The following is a 17,980-nucleotide window of genomic DNA, read 5'->3' on the forward strand; positions in this document are numbered from 1 at the left end:
AGCTAAGATAGTGGCAGTGGGAATTAAAGGTGTGTTCTAAGAAGGGCATTTTCAAGGACAGAGACAAGGTTGAAGAAACCAGGGGAGTAGTTTAGTACACCAACGATGGTGATTTGAAAACAAAGAAGCAACATGTTTCAGAGGAAGATAATTCCTCTTTAGATAAGCCGAGTTTATCTATTCCAGGTGCCTATGGGATATTTACTTGGAGGTAAAGGTCCCTACCTATCTCAAGAGGTCAGAAATAAGATACAGATTTGGGAGTTATCAACACACAGACAAGAGATGCAGCTCTCTCTGGAAAAGTATATAAAACAAGAAAGAAGCGAAGGCCACTGAGGTCAACTGGAGTGACTGATTACTAACACAGTTCGAATCTACACAAAAGTATATTGCAGTTTGTAAACAGCTGACCATAAGCCAGCACAACACTCAGAAAATATCCTCAATTTTACTGTATTAAAGGGTTGATTACAATTAATAAAACAAATGCTCTTATTTAGAGGTACATTAATAGGTCTTGAACATCCATGTTTATGACCATTTGTTACTTTGCTCATTCAGTTCTGTCACTTTCTGAAGCTGTATTTGTTTTTGTTTTTTTTTTTTGTGGTACGCGGGCCTCACTGTTGTGGCCTCTCCTGTTGCGGAACACAGGCTCCGGACGCGCAGGCTCAGTGGCCATGGCTCACGGGCCTAGCCGCTCCGAGGCATGTGGGATCTTCCCGGACCGGGGCACGAACCTGCGTCCCCTGCATCGACAGGTGAACTCTCAACCACTGCGCCACCAGGGAAGCCCGAAGCTGTATTTGTTGTTTAAATCTTTTTCATCATTTAAAACTTGAATTGATGTCTATATCTATTTGCCCTCGAAATCTTTGTAACTATTTGACAGTATGTGCCTGCTAACCTAAAATAAACATAGGCTTTTATCAATATATATTTGAGTTTTTAGGCTATACTGTGAACTACTTGGCAAAACACATATCTTCTGTAGTAAATCTAGTCCCTCCATCAACCTAACCAACCTCAGTTATTTAATTTATCATACTACTCCCAACACAAAGCCTCTGCTCTCCTATCCCAAAAACTGTTCCACAAGCTCTGAATTCCCCAAAACCCCTACACACACCCTGCAGTTAAGTCCCTCTTCCATCTATAATATGGAAAGACCATCCCAATTTATTCTTCACCAAGCTTCAGTTCAAGAATTACGTAAAGCAAAAAAAAAAAAAAAAAAGAATTACGTAAAGCATGTCCAGTTCAATATTTACTAAGTGCCTTCTCAAGTATTCTATTTTAAATACAACTTATGAAGTTAATAAAAGTTATTTAAAAAATCTTTTGTATGATCTATTAAACAGTTACATCAAATCTCCAGTGGTTTCAGAATATCTGATATAAATTTCATGTAATATTAGTTTTAGCAAAAGAAGGAAAAATAGGTCATATTGACTTCAATCTATTATTGTAAATAATCATATTGGATGAAGAATACATATATGATATTGAAGACACAGGAAAGAATTATGTTATGCAGCTAAGAAAATATCACCTATGATCACATTTAAATCAAAAGGTATCTGTACTCTTAAGGGTTTTTTTAATGTATCTTGAAATCTTTGTGCAAAACGGAAAGCAATCTGTGTATTTCCTTAATGAAGATGTTTACAGAGTTAACAAAGAGGTTTCTTCTGAAATGCAAACTATCTGCTTTCCGATGTTACCTCCTGTCATCATGGACTGGAATGCAGCTGGAAAGAAAAAAAAAACTAGGTTATCTGAAAACATAAATGTCACCATCCTACATGTTTATCAGTAGGTCAGACACATACAATTAATTTGAATAATTTTTTCAATGATTTTAAGTACAAAAGGAAACTGTCATGAAAAGAAACCTCAAGTAAAACACTGGCAAAGTTATAGGACAAACTAACCCAATTAACATGTTAAAAATGTGTTTTTATCCAACTAGAAATGATTAATTGGTGTCTACATCCATGTTCACTGTTACAGAGTCTGAAGACTAGAGGCAAATAAATATGAGGATAAATGTCAGCAATAACAATTTTTAAATAACTTTAAAATATTAGAAATCTAGTCATAAAGTTTTACTAAGTGAAATATACATCTCCAAATATATTAAAATTTTTTTCTCAAAAAGGAAAAATTATCAGTTTTATTCAATCCTCTTTATTTGAAACAAAAGAGAGTGTTGAAATCTGTGTATGTTAGTAAAAAAAAAAACCCAATATTGAAAATTTGCTTCATGTAATCTTATGATGGCTTAGAACCATTCAATCAGAAAAAGTTACCTAGAGGCTAAATGACTTTCACAATTCTTACATTTTTTTTTCATAAGTTATTTACAAAACCAAAGAAACACTTACTTTACAATTTGAAATGAGAAAACAATGGCTCTTAAATACCACTAAGTTGAACTTCATGAAATTTGATCAAGACTTTACAGGAAAGAAATTATTTAAAAAGAAAAAAACAACAGAGGAGTAGAATTAAAAGAAAAAAGAGAGTATCTGTGCTGAACTCATGTGTATAATAAATAAATCTGCATTCATCTTACCTCCCATGTTTTCCAATCCATTTATCATAGTCTCTTTGATCTGTAAATCAAAATAGGTATATTTTATATTCTTTAGACTTAAGTGTTTCTACTTAACAGTTTTCAGTTTTACAAAAGGCAGCAATACTATTTAGCATTTTCTGTCTAAAAAGAGATCTTCATTTTGTGTAGGTAGTCCAGAAAAGTTTCCTATCAATTCATTTTTTAAGTACAATCCTATTTTCCCATTGTCTAATCTTCAGTTTGTAATATCACATGCTATACACCTTCTTTTCAAAAAACAAAGTATATAAGCACACACACATACAACTTTGCCTATTATTTTCACATTTCAAGAACATCCTAGGTCAGGGTCTCTGGACCCCAGATCGATAATTCCTGATTTTCAGCCACAGCCAAGGGATCTATCAGAATGTCCAGGGAGGGCAGGAAAGATGTATGGTGGTGGAGAGGTACTAGGAGGTGCTTATAAGCACAGCTTCCAACTCATAGTAGCATTCCATAAATATGTGTTAATGAATATTACAATTTGGAAAAAACAAAAACCTATTGATCTTGTAATATAGTCTAAGAAAAGTAAACGTTAATAAAATTTTAGATAAAGGGAATAATGAGAGGATTTCTCAATCAGAAGAGTTATCCTCACTCAGGAGGTAAAGTTAATTTATAATATTCAGTATACTTTTCTTCTGTAGAAATATTTATTACAAAACTAATATTAAATTCAAATAATACAAAAGTATATCAAGTAGCAGGAAGAATAATACTGATAAAGAACAGAAGCAAGTTCTACCTTTAGCTTTCCTTCTTTAAACCACTGACTCAGCTGGAGAATACCAGGCTCAAATTTGTCCTTAAAATTTAACACCAGAAATCTTTCTCTGTAGTGGGGAAGAAAAGGATAATGATCAGAGACTAGGGAGGGAGTGAGAAAGCCCAAATCAAATCATTCCAGAACACTAAAATTTGTTAATCTTTCAAACATTAGGACTTAATCACACAGAGTCTGGTCAGATATAGCTTTAGATGTAGTTACAAGCGTAAGTATAATGGACTTCTATTGTATTCTCTGCCCAGCATCTATAATCCCATTTGGTAGTAACACTGTGATTTTACTTTGTGGGTGACATCCTTTCCCCACCCTCATGTAACGAAAGCCAGGCCAGTCTGAGCCATTAAGTATCAGCCTGGAGATGTGATAAAACTGCAAGAAGAGAGCTGTTCTCTTTTTTGCTTGGATTGCTAATCTGGTAAAATGTAAGAGTAAAGGTAACAGTCATCCTCCTGCTGCTGCAAGAGGAGAGCCTGCGAGGGAGCCAAGACAATCCAGAAGAAAGCACAGCCCAGGGGTGAAGAAAAACTGAGTCATGGGACCTCCCTGGTGGCGCAGTGGTTAAGACTCCACCTGCCAGTGCGGGGGACACGGGTTTGAGCCCTGGTCCGGGAGGATCCCACATGCCGTGGAGCAACTAAGCCCGTGCGCCACAACTAATGAAGCCTGTGCACCTAGAGCCCGTGCTCCATAACAAGAGAAGCCACCGCAATGAGAGGCCCGTGCACGGCAACGAAGAGTAGCCCCCACTCACCACAACTAGAGAAAGCCTGCGCGCAGCAACGAAGACCCAACACAGCCAAAAGTAAGAATTAATTAATTAAAAAAAAAAAAACTTGAGTCATGACACCACTATGCAAACCTTTTATCCAGCCAAATCTAAGCCAGTACTAATACTGAACTTCTTAGATACATGAGCCAATAAATTTCCTTCGCACTTAAGCCAATACGAGTGGAATTTCTAACACTCGAAAAAAGATTTGCGAAAGATTGATTGAACAGATGCATCTTTCAAAACGTTTTCTGCCAGGGACCTAGTTAACCAAAACCTAAATGACCACCTTAAAATGTACATTTTCAAGTTTTATTTAATAAGAAAAATTATATATGAAGAACAACATATTTTGTATTCATCCATGATCTTTAAACCCCTTGGATCTGGTAATAAGGGGAAAGTATAGAACACACCTTGTGATGTTTCTTTCTTTCCGGATTGCTTCTACAGCAGAGGGTAGTGGAGGAGGATAAGGCACATCTTTGTTGTACTGAGAAATTTGACCACATAGGATGATGTGGCTGTTCTGATTCATCTGTTCAGAGAAAACTGATGATTATAACCTAAGATATACACCTTCCCTATGTTTACTAATTTTATGGCTGCCTCAATGAAAGCCTCCTTGACTGTAATATTTAATCTTTTTTTTTTTTTTTTTCAAATGGCCACACCACTCGGTTTGTGGTATCTTAGTTCCCTGACCAGGGATTGAACCTGCGCCCTGGGCAGTGAAAGCACACAGTCCTAACAACTGGACCACCTCACCTCCAGGGAATTCCCTATAGTATTCAATACTATTATGCCAGTTATAATTGGCATTATAGTATTATAATTAGTATTATATAATTATAATGCCAAGTAATTGATTTTGTTTTGAAGACTTACCCATTATATGTATTAGAGAGCTTTAATTAGCTAGAAAATAAGTCTACTGCAAAGGAACACAGCAGTAAATAAGAGTTTGGTAATCAGCAAAAGAATTGCATTAGTTCTCATTGTCATCATTGTTGCTTACTTTTGTTATTATTGGTAGAGTATTTCTTAGAATTTAAATAATTTCACCTCAATTGAAAACAATTTTACATAGAGTAAAGGACAATGCAGTGTTAACAGCTAATGTTGATAAATTGTAACACTGTCAGTTAAAATATGTAAATACCTGCAATCTATGAAAATCCTTTCCTTACCCAAAGTCATGGCTGTAAGTTGGTTGATTTAAGTTGGTTGATGGTTAGAAGTGAGTTAAAGGTTAGAATTTCATTTGAATAATACAACTGTATTTTTTCACAAAAATAAATTACAGGTGAAAATATAACATTGCTAGCAAAGAACTGAAGTTGATGCTCACAGTGCAAATCCACAAGCAAATCCACAAACAAATGGAAGTAGCTTCAGCAAGCTCTTCTGTATCACTTAATTACAATACTGACCATCATGTTTTTCACCATAAACCCTACAATTTTATAAAGTTTTTTTTTCTCTCTATCAGGTAAAAAGATATCACATCAAATAAACCGTAGTATTCAAATTTATAACAAACAAATCAGAAAACAACCTGACTTATCACTGTATCACTGATGTCACCTCCAACATTGTCAAAGTAAACATCCACTCCAGAGGGGCATAATTCACGGAGCTGTTCTGCCACACTCCCCTCTTTATAATTAATTGCAGCATCAAAGCCCAGTTCTGAGGTCAAAAGGAGGCACTTCTCAGGTGTTCCACAAATTCCCACAACTCTGGAACAGCCCATCAAATGGCCAATCTAGGGGGAAAATTTTTGAAAATTAAACAACTTTCAACTGTCACAATTTAAATATAAAAATGTGAAAGTATGAAAGTTAATACAAGTACATATATGAAAGTGTTCATCACAACTGAGGTTAGATTCTAAGGCCTTTAGCTGAAAGTAATTTGAAACCAAAAGAACTGAGAACAGATATAATGGCATTCTTTAAAAAATTAAGATTGAATAAAATTAGAGTTAGTTTGAATGTTAAAATCTCGCAATTTAAAGATGATGTCATAAAAGGAATAGTCAGACCCAAAACATCTCTATCTTGCAATTCAATATTTTTCAGGCCTGTGAGCAACTAAAATCACTATTAAGATAAAATGTTTTGTTTCAATGGTTTCACACTATAAAGGCTATTATTCATAAAACAATGTACTTTATAAATTTCTATCATAATATTTACTATACTTCTAGAACCCAATAAGTGCTTTCTTATTTGAAGATGATTTTTTTAAAATATAAATTTGTTTTTTAATTCATGTAATTCCAGACAGGTACTCTGTGATTTTCTTCTTCATATTGATTACAGCAATGCTCTAGCATTTACCATGTCAGTTTTGGTTAAAAGAGAACAAAATACAGGGCTTCCCTGGTGGTGCAACGGTTGAGAGTCCGCCTGCCAATGCAGGGGACACGGGTTCATGCCCCGGCCTGGGAGGATCCCACATGCCGCGGAGCGTATGGGCCTGTGGGCCATGGCCGCTGAGCCTGCGCGTCCGGAGCTCCGCAACAGGAGAGGCCACAACAGTGAGAAGCCCGCGTCCCGCATAAATAAATAAATAATAAAATTTTAAAAAAAAGAACAAAATACAAAAATCTGTAACATTTTTCATATTGTTAAGAAGAGAGTCTAAGCATGCTATAACATCACTTCTACCAAAAATGTGTAAAATAATCATAGTATAAATTTGTTCAATTTTATATCTTAAATTATATACACATATCCAGAGATTCAGTTATGACTAGTTTTTTAGAAAATCAGATTATTCTCCAAAAGTTTACCTGCCCAGCTAAGGATCCACAAGCACCAGCAGCTCCACTAACAACCATTGTCTGATTAGATTCAGCAGTTATATGACCTTTTTCCTGTATCCCAATCAAGGAAGTCAAACCAGGCATCCCTATAGCTCCAAGAAAGTATGAAAGGTGTCCATCCACAAGCTGTGGGTCTACCTAAAAAATATATACATACCTTTTAAAAATAATACTAGGAATTTCCATTTTAAGTCAACAGGGTAGAGACAACCTGTTAAGTACTGTATTGTGTCCCCACCAAATTCATATATTGAAGACCTAACTCTTAGTGTGAGTATATTTGGAGATAGGGCCTTTAAGGAGATAAGGTTAAATGAGGTCATAAAGGTGGGGCCCTAATCTGATAGGGCTTATGTCCTTAAAAGAGGAAGAGGCACCAGAGATCTCTTTCTATGCAGGTGCACAGAGGAAAGGCTGGATGCTGTGTGAGGACACAGTGAGAAGGCAGCCATCTTTAAGCCAGGAAGAGAGGCTTCACCTGAAACCAAATGTTCCAGCACCTTGACCTCAGACTTCTAGACTCCAGAACCGTGAGAAAATAAATTTCAGTCTATGGTATTTTGTAATGGCAGTTCAAGTGGACTAATAAACAACCCAACATAGTTTCAAGAACAGTAAACCATTCTTCAGTCTTGTTAAAATTCTATAATTTACTTGTACAAAGTAAAAAAAAAAAAAAAAAGAATATTACTTCTCTTTATAGTAAAAAAAACCCTACAAAACCTTTAAAAAAGAATTGCCACATAAGAGATACCAAACATTCTTTCTTGTCAATGTCCCAAATATTTCAAAAGAGAGGAAACACTTAACAGGAAAACACTAGGCAAAACTGGAAAGTTTAAAAATCTCTGAGCAATTCCAGAGTAAACATTTATCTATATAAAAATGAGCTCAAACTCTAACAGTTCTCATTACTGATGCTCAAAATGGTCCATGGAAATGTAAGGAAGCTGTGATACAATTTCTTCTAGCTTAATTACAGAATAAAATGAGGTCTCTGTCAGCTTTTTAGCATTTTACGTTTATATGTTTACCAGGCCCAATCAATAGTTAATTATACTTCTCTCGCATTTTCTGTGCCTGTTTTCTTATCTGTAACATTAGGGAGAATTGAAAAAAAATTATATAGAAAGACTCCCTACCATAAAGGTTTTATAATAGTTTTTAAGGAATTGAATAATTTTGGTAAAAACTCAATAAACCACCAAAAGTAATCAAGATTCACCACCTTGGTCTGCCACAAAAAAAGAAAATGGCAGTTTGTAATCAGCAGTTTTAAATGGCTATCAGTTAAGTCTGGTGTGTGAATAAAGGTAATGGAGATATTAAAGTCTATAATATACAGAAAGGTCTACTGTACACTACACAGAAATGTATCCTGTAGTTAATAGTCATTTATTAGTAAAGCCAGTATAAAAACATTGTGAGATAAGTTTGCTTTTAGCAAAGATCATTTTTCTATCCCTTCTGAATTCCTCTTCCTCATTTCTAGTACCTACTCCCCAAACATTTTTAAGCTCTCTCCAGTTGCTCAATTTCCCACTATAGCACAATGACAGGGAAAACTAGAAAGTGCTTAATGTTTCTCTTTCACCTCCTGCTATGAAATTTCTAGTTAAATATATTTTACTGGTACCATTAAGTTGGCAAATGATTGTGTAATGTCTCCCGCATCTCATTTTATCTTAACAGCTGTCTTTAACTGATTATAATAATTGGTAATCATAAAAATACTAAAATTTTATAAAGCTTTTTACAAAGCCTTAATCACATTTATCATAGCTAAATTTAATTTTCACATTCACTTGTGAGGTAGCTATTGTTTTCATTTTGCACATAAGGAAACTGAGGTTCAGAGATATAAGGTAACTTCCTTGATGACAAATATTAGGCTGAATTACATGAGGCTGCCAGTTTTTGTAGGTCAAAACAGACAAATATTGGTAATTCCACATGGTTGAGCCTAACAGTAGAAACCGAACTCAAGATTTCTGACACAAGATGGAATTTCAAGCACAAACCAAATGAATTTTGTAAGTCAAGTGGAAATTTCTCAGGAAACTTTAAAGCATACAACTATAAGGGGCCTTCTAGTTCTTAGTATAAAACATTTATTTAAAATTTGAGAAATTAAATATGGAAAACAACATCACTCATTGGCAATCTAAGAACTGTCATACATAGTTACAACCAACAGTGGAAGAGGAATAAAAGGCTTTCCATATTCTGACAGCTATCTAAAAAGAAAACATGTGCTTTTATTTTTTCCCTGATAACAAAAAGAACTGAGCACCAAATGCATAAAGAAGGAATTACAGGGGGGGAAAAAATCAGATACTTTATATTATACATCACCTTTTCAAGGATATTTCCATCTAGAATAACCTTGGTTTGCCAGGGCCAACAGAAAGAAGTCACAAAATCGCCTTTAGTAAAATTTGTGTGTTTGCTTTCTTCTATAATCCCAATACCTCCACCATCAACCACCTGAGACAGCTGCCAAGGTGATATATAGTCACTGCCAGTGTCTTCATTCATTCTACAACGCTAAGAAAAGAAAACATAGATTAGGATAATTCTCTCTGATAATACTGAAAGAGTTTACTAATTTACCCAGTGACTAAAAGAAAGTATGTAACAAGTAATGTTAAGTACAGTGTTAGCCAAACAAAACTTACCTTAATTTCTCTCTTCCTTTCAGTTATTTTTTATCCTGAAAAAAAAGTATCCCCTCTATAACAAGAGTGAAATTTAAAAGGAATTTAAGTATGTTCTAAAATTAGATTGTGGTGATTGTTCCACAACTTTGTGAATAGACTAAAAACCACTGAATTGTACACTTTAAATGTGTAAACTGTATGATATGTGGATTATAGTTCAATAAAGCTGTTAAAATTCTTACTACTTAAAGAAATTTATGTAATATTACATACATTATGCTAGCAAAAATAATACAAGATACTGTGTCAATGGTTTCAATGGATTGTTGCAAATTAGGTACACTTACTGCTGCTGATAATATTATAAAACTGTCCATTTTTTTAATAGAAAACAAACTAGTAACATATAGACCATAATACTGCTCATTTCTTCAGCCAAGCAATACTGCTTCCTCAATGGAAATAACCCAAAAGAGAAATGAAACAATTTTTGTACAGTTATTCATCACAACTTCAGACCAAGCACTACAACATTCCCCCTAACCTCAGCTGGATGTTCTCTTTATTCCTCAAAGACATAATGTCACAATAGCACCAAACCTTTCCATAGGACTAGGGCTAAAGACTTCTCCCAGAGGTAATCAAGGCTTTCTTCCTCTCTGTGGCTCACTCTTGCCTCTCTCATGAAGGCCAAGATGTACAAGCCTACAGTGTGGTCCAGGAGATGGAATAGATGGAAGGCTGCTTGATCAAGGGGCTCCCCATGGTCTGGTTCAGTTCACCAGGGGAAAAGACCACACAGGGAATTGAGGCAGAAGCTTCTATGGGAATACACCACACTTCTGCTTGTGTGCCTCTCCCATATATTCTTGAAAAGCAAGTGCAGCAGCCATTGGATACTGGCCACACCAAGAACCTGATTCTTAAGGTTAACAGAAAAAGTGGGAACGAGTAATTCCTCATAGGTAAGCGAGTGATGTCAACAGAATAAAATGTTATACAACCACCAAAATAATAATAATATCTGGACTAGTTTTTCATATGAAGGTATGAATATAAAATCACAAATATGAAATCAAAATAGTATATACATATTAAATATAACCATGTAAAATACAGTACACGCATAGTGATTAAAATTACTTGTGAATTTTGAATGATATAAAATTTCAATAAGTTAATGTTCATCAGATTTCTTTTTTCCCCTTTAAAGATGCTTGTGTCCTTTTTTTTTTTAACAGTGTCAAGTGAAAGCAACCAAAGTAATTTTCTTCCTTCCTTCCTTTAATACTTAATAAGCACTTACGCTTGTCACTGGAAATACAGTGATAAATAAGATCTTTGTCATAATAACTTTTTATTAGGGAAAATAAATATCTAATAACAACACAAATAATTATTAATTACAACTGGGATATAGGCTGAAGGTCAAGGTACTGTTTTGAGAAAGTATAACAGAAAGAACTAGTCTGAGGGTTCAGAGTAATTTTTTTTTTATAAATTTATTCATTTATGTATTTTTGGCTGTGTTGGGTCTTCGTTGCTGCACGCGGGCTTTCTCTAGTTGTGGCGATTGGGGGCTACTCTTTGTTTCGGTGCGCAGGCTTCTCATTGCGGTGGCTTCTCTTATTGCGGAGCATGGGCTCTAGGCGCGCGGGCTCAGTAGTTGTGGCTCGCGGGCTCTAGAGGGCAGGCTCAGTAGTTGTGGTCCACGGGCTTAGTTGCTCTGCAGCATGTGGGATCTTCCCGGACCAGGGCTCAAGCCCATGTCCCCTGCACTGGCAGGCGAATTCTTAACCACTGCGCCACCAGGGAAGTCCCTCAAATATTTATTAATCATGAGGCTTACACAATGAAATTCAGATGCAACATGAAAAAATATGAAAATAAAATTATTTTCACTAAGTCACAAAATCCTGATTCTTACCATGTAAGGATCCACAGAAAGGTAAAGAGTTCTGACTTGTACTTGTCCTTCATTGATATTATCTGGCAAGTTTACTTCTTCTACTCGGAAATTTTCTGCCACTGGATTACCATTTTTTCCTAGAATATTAGGCAAAAATATAAAATCAAAAAGTCACTTTCCCATAGAATTATCTATTATTTTTAAAAGGTCACTCTAAGATTTAGAGCACTCCTGGAATACACACATGAATAAATCCATATTGTTTTGTAATTTTTCTGTAACTCAGCATAAATTCTTCAAATAGTTTCACTTGCTCTTGGTTTTCTCCAAGAATTTCCTTTGGCATATTGCTGTCAATGTAAAAATTTCTTTTTTAAGGTGATTACAGGTAAATCACCTCATCTGTTATAAAATTATAGAAGGATTTCAAAAAGTAAAAAAGCACAGCCAGCTTTTTTTTTTAACTATGAAAATTAAAAGTTACAAGGTAGCAGAAATACCACATTAGCCAAAGTAAAGAGGTAAACTATCCTTCCTCATTTTAAGATGAAAAGAGAAACTTAAATGAATATAATTAAAACTTCATATTCATTGAATCATCAAATTTATAAGGTGAAAATAGAATGTAGACATTTTAATCTAATTGCTCACTTTACTAAAACTGAGAAAAGGTAAGTGTCTTTCCCAGGCCACATGCTAGGTAAGCACCAAAATCAAGGCAGCATGGGCCCAAACCTCTCAGGTTACTTCCATGCCTACGCTTCTATGATTCAGGTTAGATGTCAGGTTAGATGACCTAGGATGACATAGGTCAGTGCTTTTCACATAAAACAGAAAAGCACATCTTAAGAATCAATGATACACATTACAAAGAAAAAACAAAAGCCACATATATTTGTAATATAACCTTCTAAAAATTATAATATTTTAAAATACCTTATTTCCCCAACAAGTGGCCTTGATAACTTATCATTTTAAAAAATGAATATTGGGACTTCCCTGGTGGTGCAGTGGTCAAGAATCCGCCTGCCAATGCAGGAAACACAGATTAGAGCCCTGGACCGGGAAGATCCCACGGAGCAACTAAGCCCATGCACCACAACTACTGAAGCCCGCACACCTAGAGCGCGTGCTCCGCAACAAGAGAAGCCACAGCAATGAGAAGCCCGCACACCGCAACAAAGAGTAGCCCCCCCTCACCTCAACTAGAGAAAGCTTGTGCACAGCAACAAAGACCCAACGCAGCCAAGAATGAATGAATGAATAAATAAATAAAAATTTAAAATGAATATTATATTATTTAAAGAGTTTCTTCTAATATCTCTACTAGTGTTAATATCTTCCTACCTCATTTACCACATTTACATCATATTATTACTTTTTGTTCCTCCATTTGCATTAATAATTATTAAAGACCACAGTTGTTCATTCATCACAGACAAATACATACCAGGTCGGGAATTCAATACCACTCTTTGTACAATCATCACCTTGTTTGCACAGTGGTCTCACAAGACTTCTGTATAAAATAACTCCTATAAACAGAAAAGTTTTAAATCACAAGTAAGTTATGAAATATTCAACAATTTAAAAGTTAAAAAAAAATGTACATTTGTGTTTCTGAACAAGGAAAGGAAAAATCATATTTAGGATCCAAAAAAGATGTAGTCTCTCCTGTTAGAGTTTGCCTCCTAAAGCAAATATATGAAGAAAGACTAAATCTAATTAGAATATTTGACTAATAAGAACAAATTCACTGAAGATTGAGTGGAACAAAATGTTTTTGGCCTCATAATTCAGGCACATTCATCTTCAAGCCATCATGATTAAGGCTCCTACTGTAGCTTGATTAAAAGAAAACAATATGATATATTCCTCCAGAGCTAGCCAGTTAGTCTAGTAGCAAATAAAACACTAGCCATTTAATTGAGATGTAACCAAATTTTCAAAAATTCTTTTATTCATTTATCAAAATGGAAATTTCTTAATAGTTCTGCTGATTATAAAAGTAATACATCAAAAGCATTTTAAAATCCTCACCTTCTAGGAAATTATGTAATATAGAATGGCCAAGTGAGTAAAAAAGGATCAGTTTGTTCTGGGTTTACAATCTGAGCTAATGAAAGAAGCAAAATGAAGTTCCAATGCTAGCAGTATCTGACTTGGGCATGCTTACTTTATCCATCACTAAAAATGAGAACAGACCATTAGTGTTATTCTGTACCAAGGATTGTTGTGCTATGAAACATATATACATATATATATATGCACATATATATTCATGTAGTACTTAATAATATTTAATATATATTTCATTTAATCTAACAATTCTATTAAATATTTTATTATTATCCCCAATTTATAGATGAGGAAATGTGCCTTAAAGTGTTTAAGCACTTTCCTAAGGTGGTGGAGTTGAGATCCAAACCCAAGCTGTCTGACATTCCAATCACTTAACTACTACATAAAAATTTCCATCCTATATGCCTAAGTTGTTTGGTTTTTAAGTTACTAAGCAAATATTATCCTTTTTAAAATTATTTACTAGTTGTCTTCTCTCATTAGATATTTTATTTCATCCTCTTTAGTACCTAATAATGTTGAGAAGCCCAAGAACAACAATTATATCAATGACATTTTTTTTACAATTGCAACATATTTTTTATTAAATTATAGTTGATTTACATTATTATATTAGTTTCAGGTGTAGAGCATAGTGATTCAACATTTTTACAGCTTATACTCCACTAAAAGTTATTACAAGAGAGTGGCTATAATTCCCCATGCTATACAATATATCCTTGTTGCTTATCAACAGTTGCAATATATTTAGCTCTTAGCATCATTTCAAAGTTTATACAGCAGCACACTTAGACATTTGACAACCATCTGTAGATCCATTTGATATTTAATAATGCTTACCTTGTATCACTGGGTAATTTCATTTACCCATGACTCTACTCCTAATCTAGTTTCTAAATTTGCAGAATTTCTTCGTATTTCTCTAATCCCATATAGTACCTGAGTTTCTTATATAGACCTGAGATTTATGTATACTTCTCAGAAAAATGTTAGATAATCATCACGGGGTATTTTTCAAATCTTGCGTAACATAGTATTTATATGGAGATAACTTATGGAGAACTTTCACACAGATTTATTTATTTCTTAAAACAAAGTATATAGGTAATATCCTTATTTTACAACGGAAGTTGAGGTACAGTTTGTACCCAAGATCACATAGCAGTTAAGCAGAGGAGTTAGGACTGAAACATAAATCTCCTCATCCCAGATCTCACTTGTCCTCACTCTTTCCACTATTGCCCGCCAATCACCTCCAAACACGGTTTTCACGTATATAGCCACATAATAATGTTCAACTCTTCTGTAGGTACCCTTTACAAGAGGAGAGGAATTCTGCTCCTAATTAAGAACTAAATGTCTGATGTTAGTGGCATTCCATAAAACAGAATGAAGAACATGGATATTCATCTTATTTGCTTCCTTACTTTTTATAATGTATATATTTATAATCTCACTGGTTGTAACCTTAATGGCTGGTTGCTCTCAATATACACTCTCTCCTTTCGGACACAATGTTGCCAGCTAAGGACTGCGTTCCCCAGCTTCCCATTAAAACAAAACCCCAGATATCATCCTATTCAAAAATCCCTCAGTTATGCATCTGTAACAACAGGTTGTTTTAAACATAAACACTATGCCATTAACATAACAGAATTAATAGTCCAGATAATTCCTTGACATTATCTAATACCTAGTGCACATTCAAATTCCGTCTTTTTACAGTTGGTTCGTAAGAATCAAGGTCCATATACTGTATTTTTGAGTCTCCCCTTTTTTATTTCATGTCACTGATTGTTGAAAAAACATGTTTCTTCATTCCTTTGTCTGTTGAATGACCTTCGGTTGCATCCTTATAGTGTCTTTTTTTTTTTTTGGCTGAGCAGCATGCAGGATCTTAGTTCCCTGACCAGAGATGGAATCCGTGGCCCCGGCAGTGGAAGCGCGGAGTCTTAACCACTGGACCGCCAGGGAAGTCCCTATTTTTATTTTTTTTCTCATAATGTCATTTACTTCATTCTTCTATCTCCCCTCTTATCCTTGACAGGTAGTTAGATCTAGAGGTTTGATTAGATGCAGGTTCAGACTTTTTAGGCAAGAATCTTTAAAGGTGGTGCTGTGTGCATCCTATTTCATCACAGCGAGAAGTCCATAATGTCTTGCAGGGCTAAATGTATTTTTTTAAAGAAAATCTCCTATTGAATCACCATGTGTGTAAATTACATAGGGTTAAAAGGCAAAGTTTTCCAAATTGATACTGGATCCAAAGATAACTGACCTTAAGTGGTGATTAACAGCACCAAGATGGCTAAATTTTCAAAGGAGTCTTTCCAAATGAAGTTTCATTTTTGCCACCCTTTTCCCTAATTACTTTCAATGTATGTTTTATTACTTGAAATTATGCACTGTAGATTTGTCCAAATACTGCTTATCAGCATGAAAAGCACACTATTAAAGTTTTCTCCCTCTGTATTAAATTAGAAAGTTTTCAAGTATCAAACACTACAATTAACTAATGTAGGATAATCGTGCAATATCCCTCCATAGCACAACACATTTAAAACATAAAGAAATTTAGTCACAAAATTAAAATATACAATATGATACACCAGCTCTAGATCTGAAAGGAGGTGTGGTGGTGGTGGTGTTATTCATCCCAAATGGGAGGGGAAAAAAAACTCAAGTCCTTATTGACTGACATCAAGCAGACCATATTTGCCCGTAGGTTCCTAACTGGTGGTAAACAATATTCCAAAATAATACCAGATCAATGATCAACTGAAAAATTCTAGTGCCAGTCAAAAAGAGTGTGTTATCTTAATGTCTACCTTGCAGCCTAATATAAGGGGTAGGGCACCCAACTAGGAAAAGCAGAGTACATATCCTGCTTCTAATCACGCGGGATCTTGGGAAAGTTCCTTCTCTCAGCTTGGTTACTGAATGTACCTAAGTGCCAGGAACTGGGCTAAAGACTTAATAGCCATTGTCTCCTTTAACCCCTCCATCCAACAACACTCTGAGGATGGTACTGTCACTGTTCCCATTTTATAGAGGAGGAAAACGAGGCACAGAGAGGTTGAATAACTTGCCCATGGTCGCACAACTGGTAATGACTGCACTAGAACCCACAGGCAAACACAACACACACCACTGCCATAACATGAGATTCCTAACACCTTTAAAAAAAAAAAAACAAAAAAACTTCTCTACCCTGATCTTGCTCAATTATTCTGCCACAAATGACTGTTGCCCACGGCCTTATTACAAAACGTGTAAATCTCTGGGATTTCCTCCACTTTTTCTGGACGGTCGCTCTCCTTTCCTTTGAGACTTCTGTTTTTTTCCTTCCTTTCCCCTAGTGTGTGGGGATTCCTGCATGGCTCTTCCATTTCTCAGTGGCTTCACCTTCTCTGGCTCCTACTACCAACCACTCATACGTAAATTACTAAAAATCTGCGTCTACAACCCAGAATTTCAGACTGACTTCCCAGAATGTAAACACCAAGACAGGGAATCATGCCTGTTTAGTTCAGCGATTTACGTTCACCCCCTATGCCTTGCACATGGTAGGTGCCCATTAAATATGTGTTAAATGAACATCCCAAGGACACCTTAAACACAATTATGTCCAAACTTGAGGTTGCTTACTACCAACAATTCTAAAAAAAAAAAAAAAAAAAGCCCTGCTTCTGCTTCTTCTCCAGCATTCCCTATCCCAGTGACGTAGGCAATAATGCTAGCGTCGCCAGCAGCTCCGGGAGGAAGCCGGGAGGTCACCCTGGTTCCTTGATCCTCCCTCACCTGAAGGGCCCGACCAAGCCTCGGGCTCCCCAGCCCTAACAGACCCGGCCGGCGGAGCCCCGCGCTTCACTCACCGCCAAGGAGCTCGGGAGGAAATCTCGCGCGGTTTGCAGAGCTGGCGAGGGGTTCGCCGCGCGACCTCGGCCCTCCGACCTCAGTACGCAGGCGCACGACTAGACCTCGGCTCCTCACCCCCTCCCCTCCCAGGGGCGGGCTTTTGAAGTTTAGGCTACGGACCTGCCTGGGTCACAGCGTTTCCGTGGAAGGTTGGGAAGGTGCGGAGATTTAAAGACTAGTCACATGTATGGGCAAAGTGTATTAATAAGTTAACCGGGATTGGTGGCCTATGGCAGCCCCTACTACCTGGACCCAAAGAACAAATCGTTCAACCTTGACCAGTGAGTTCACTTCTAGCAGTACTTTTTTTCTTTTTTTTTTGCGGTACGCAGGCCTCTCACTGTTGTGGCGTCTCCCATTGCGGAGCACAGGGTCCGGATGCGCAGGCTCAGC

The 17,980-nt window shown here is 36.0% G+C and overlaps 1 protein-coding gene across 4 annotated transcripts; it reads right to left on the bottom strand.

The window, feature by feature from the left end:
* Nucleotides 1-350: 350 nt before the first annotated feature.
* Nucleotides 351-17,615, bottom strand: PTGR2 (prostaglandin reductase 2). 4 transcript variants are annotated; one of them, XM_079913109.1, is made up of 10 exons: nucleotides 17,545-17,615; nucleotides 13,038-13,122; nucleotides 11,606-11,724; nucleotides 9,374-9,565; nucleotides 6,986-7,156; nucleotides 5,744-5,953; nucleotides 4,602-4,723; nucleotides 3,375-3,462; nucleotides 2,582-2,621; nucleotides 351-1,754 (listed from the first exon to the last, which is right to left on the bottom strand). In XM_079913109.1, the coding sequence occupies exons 2-10, from the start codon at nucleotides 13,072-13,074 to the stop codon at nucleotides 1,669-1,671; spliced, it is 1,065 nt and encodes a 354-aa protein (XP_079769235.1). In that variant the 5' UTR covers nucleotides 13,075-13,122; nucleotides 17,545-17,615; the 3' UTR covers nucleotides 351-1,668. The 4 variants fall into 4 exon arrangements, with proteins under 4 accessions (XP_079769235.1, XP_079769236.1, XP_079769238.1 ...); XM_079913110.1 differs by lacking the exon at nucleotides 17,545-17,615 and adding an exon at nucleotides 17,471-17,538; XM_079913112.1 differs by lacking the exon at nucleotides 6,986-7,156.
* Nucleotides 17,616-17,980: the final 365 nt, after the last annotated feature.

The sequence above is a fragment of the Stenella coeruleoalba genome, assembly GCF_951394435.1.
Source record: "Stenella coeruleoalba genome assembly, chromosome: 2".
Classification (NCBI taxonomy): domain Eukaryota; kingdom Metazoa; phylum Chordata; class Mammalia; order Artiodactyla; family Delphinidae; genus Stenella; species Stenella coeruleoalba.

Coding starts and splice junctions, on each gene's coding strand:
- PTGR2 (XM_079913109.1), bottom strand. CDS start 13,074: ATGATTGTACAAAGAGTGGTATTGAATTCCCGACCTG. Junction 9,566..11,605: donor TTTCTGTGGATCCTTACATG/GTAAGAATCAGG, acceptor TTCTTTTCTTAG/CGTTGTAGAATGAATGAAGA. Junction 2,622..3,374: donor TTAAAGAAGGAAAGCTAAAG/GTAGAACTTGCT, acceptor TTTGATTTACAG/ATCAAAGAGACTATGATAAA.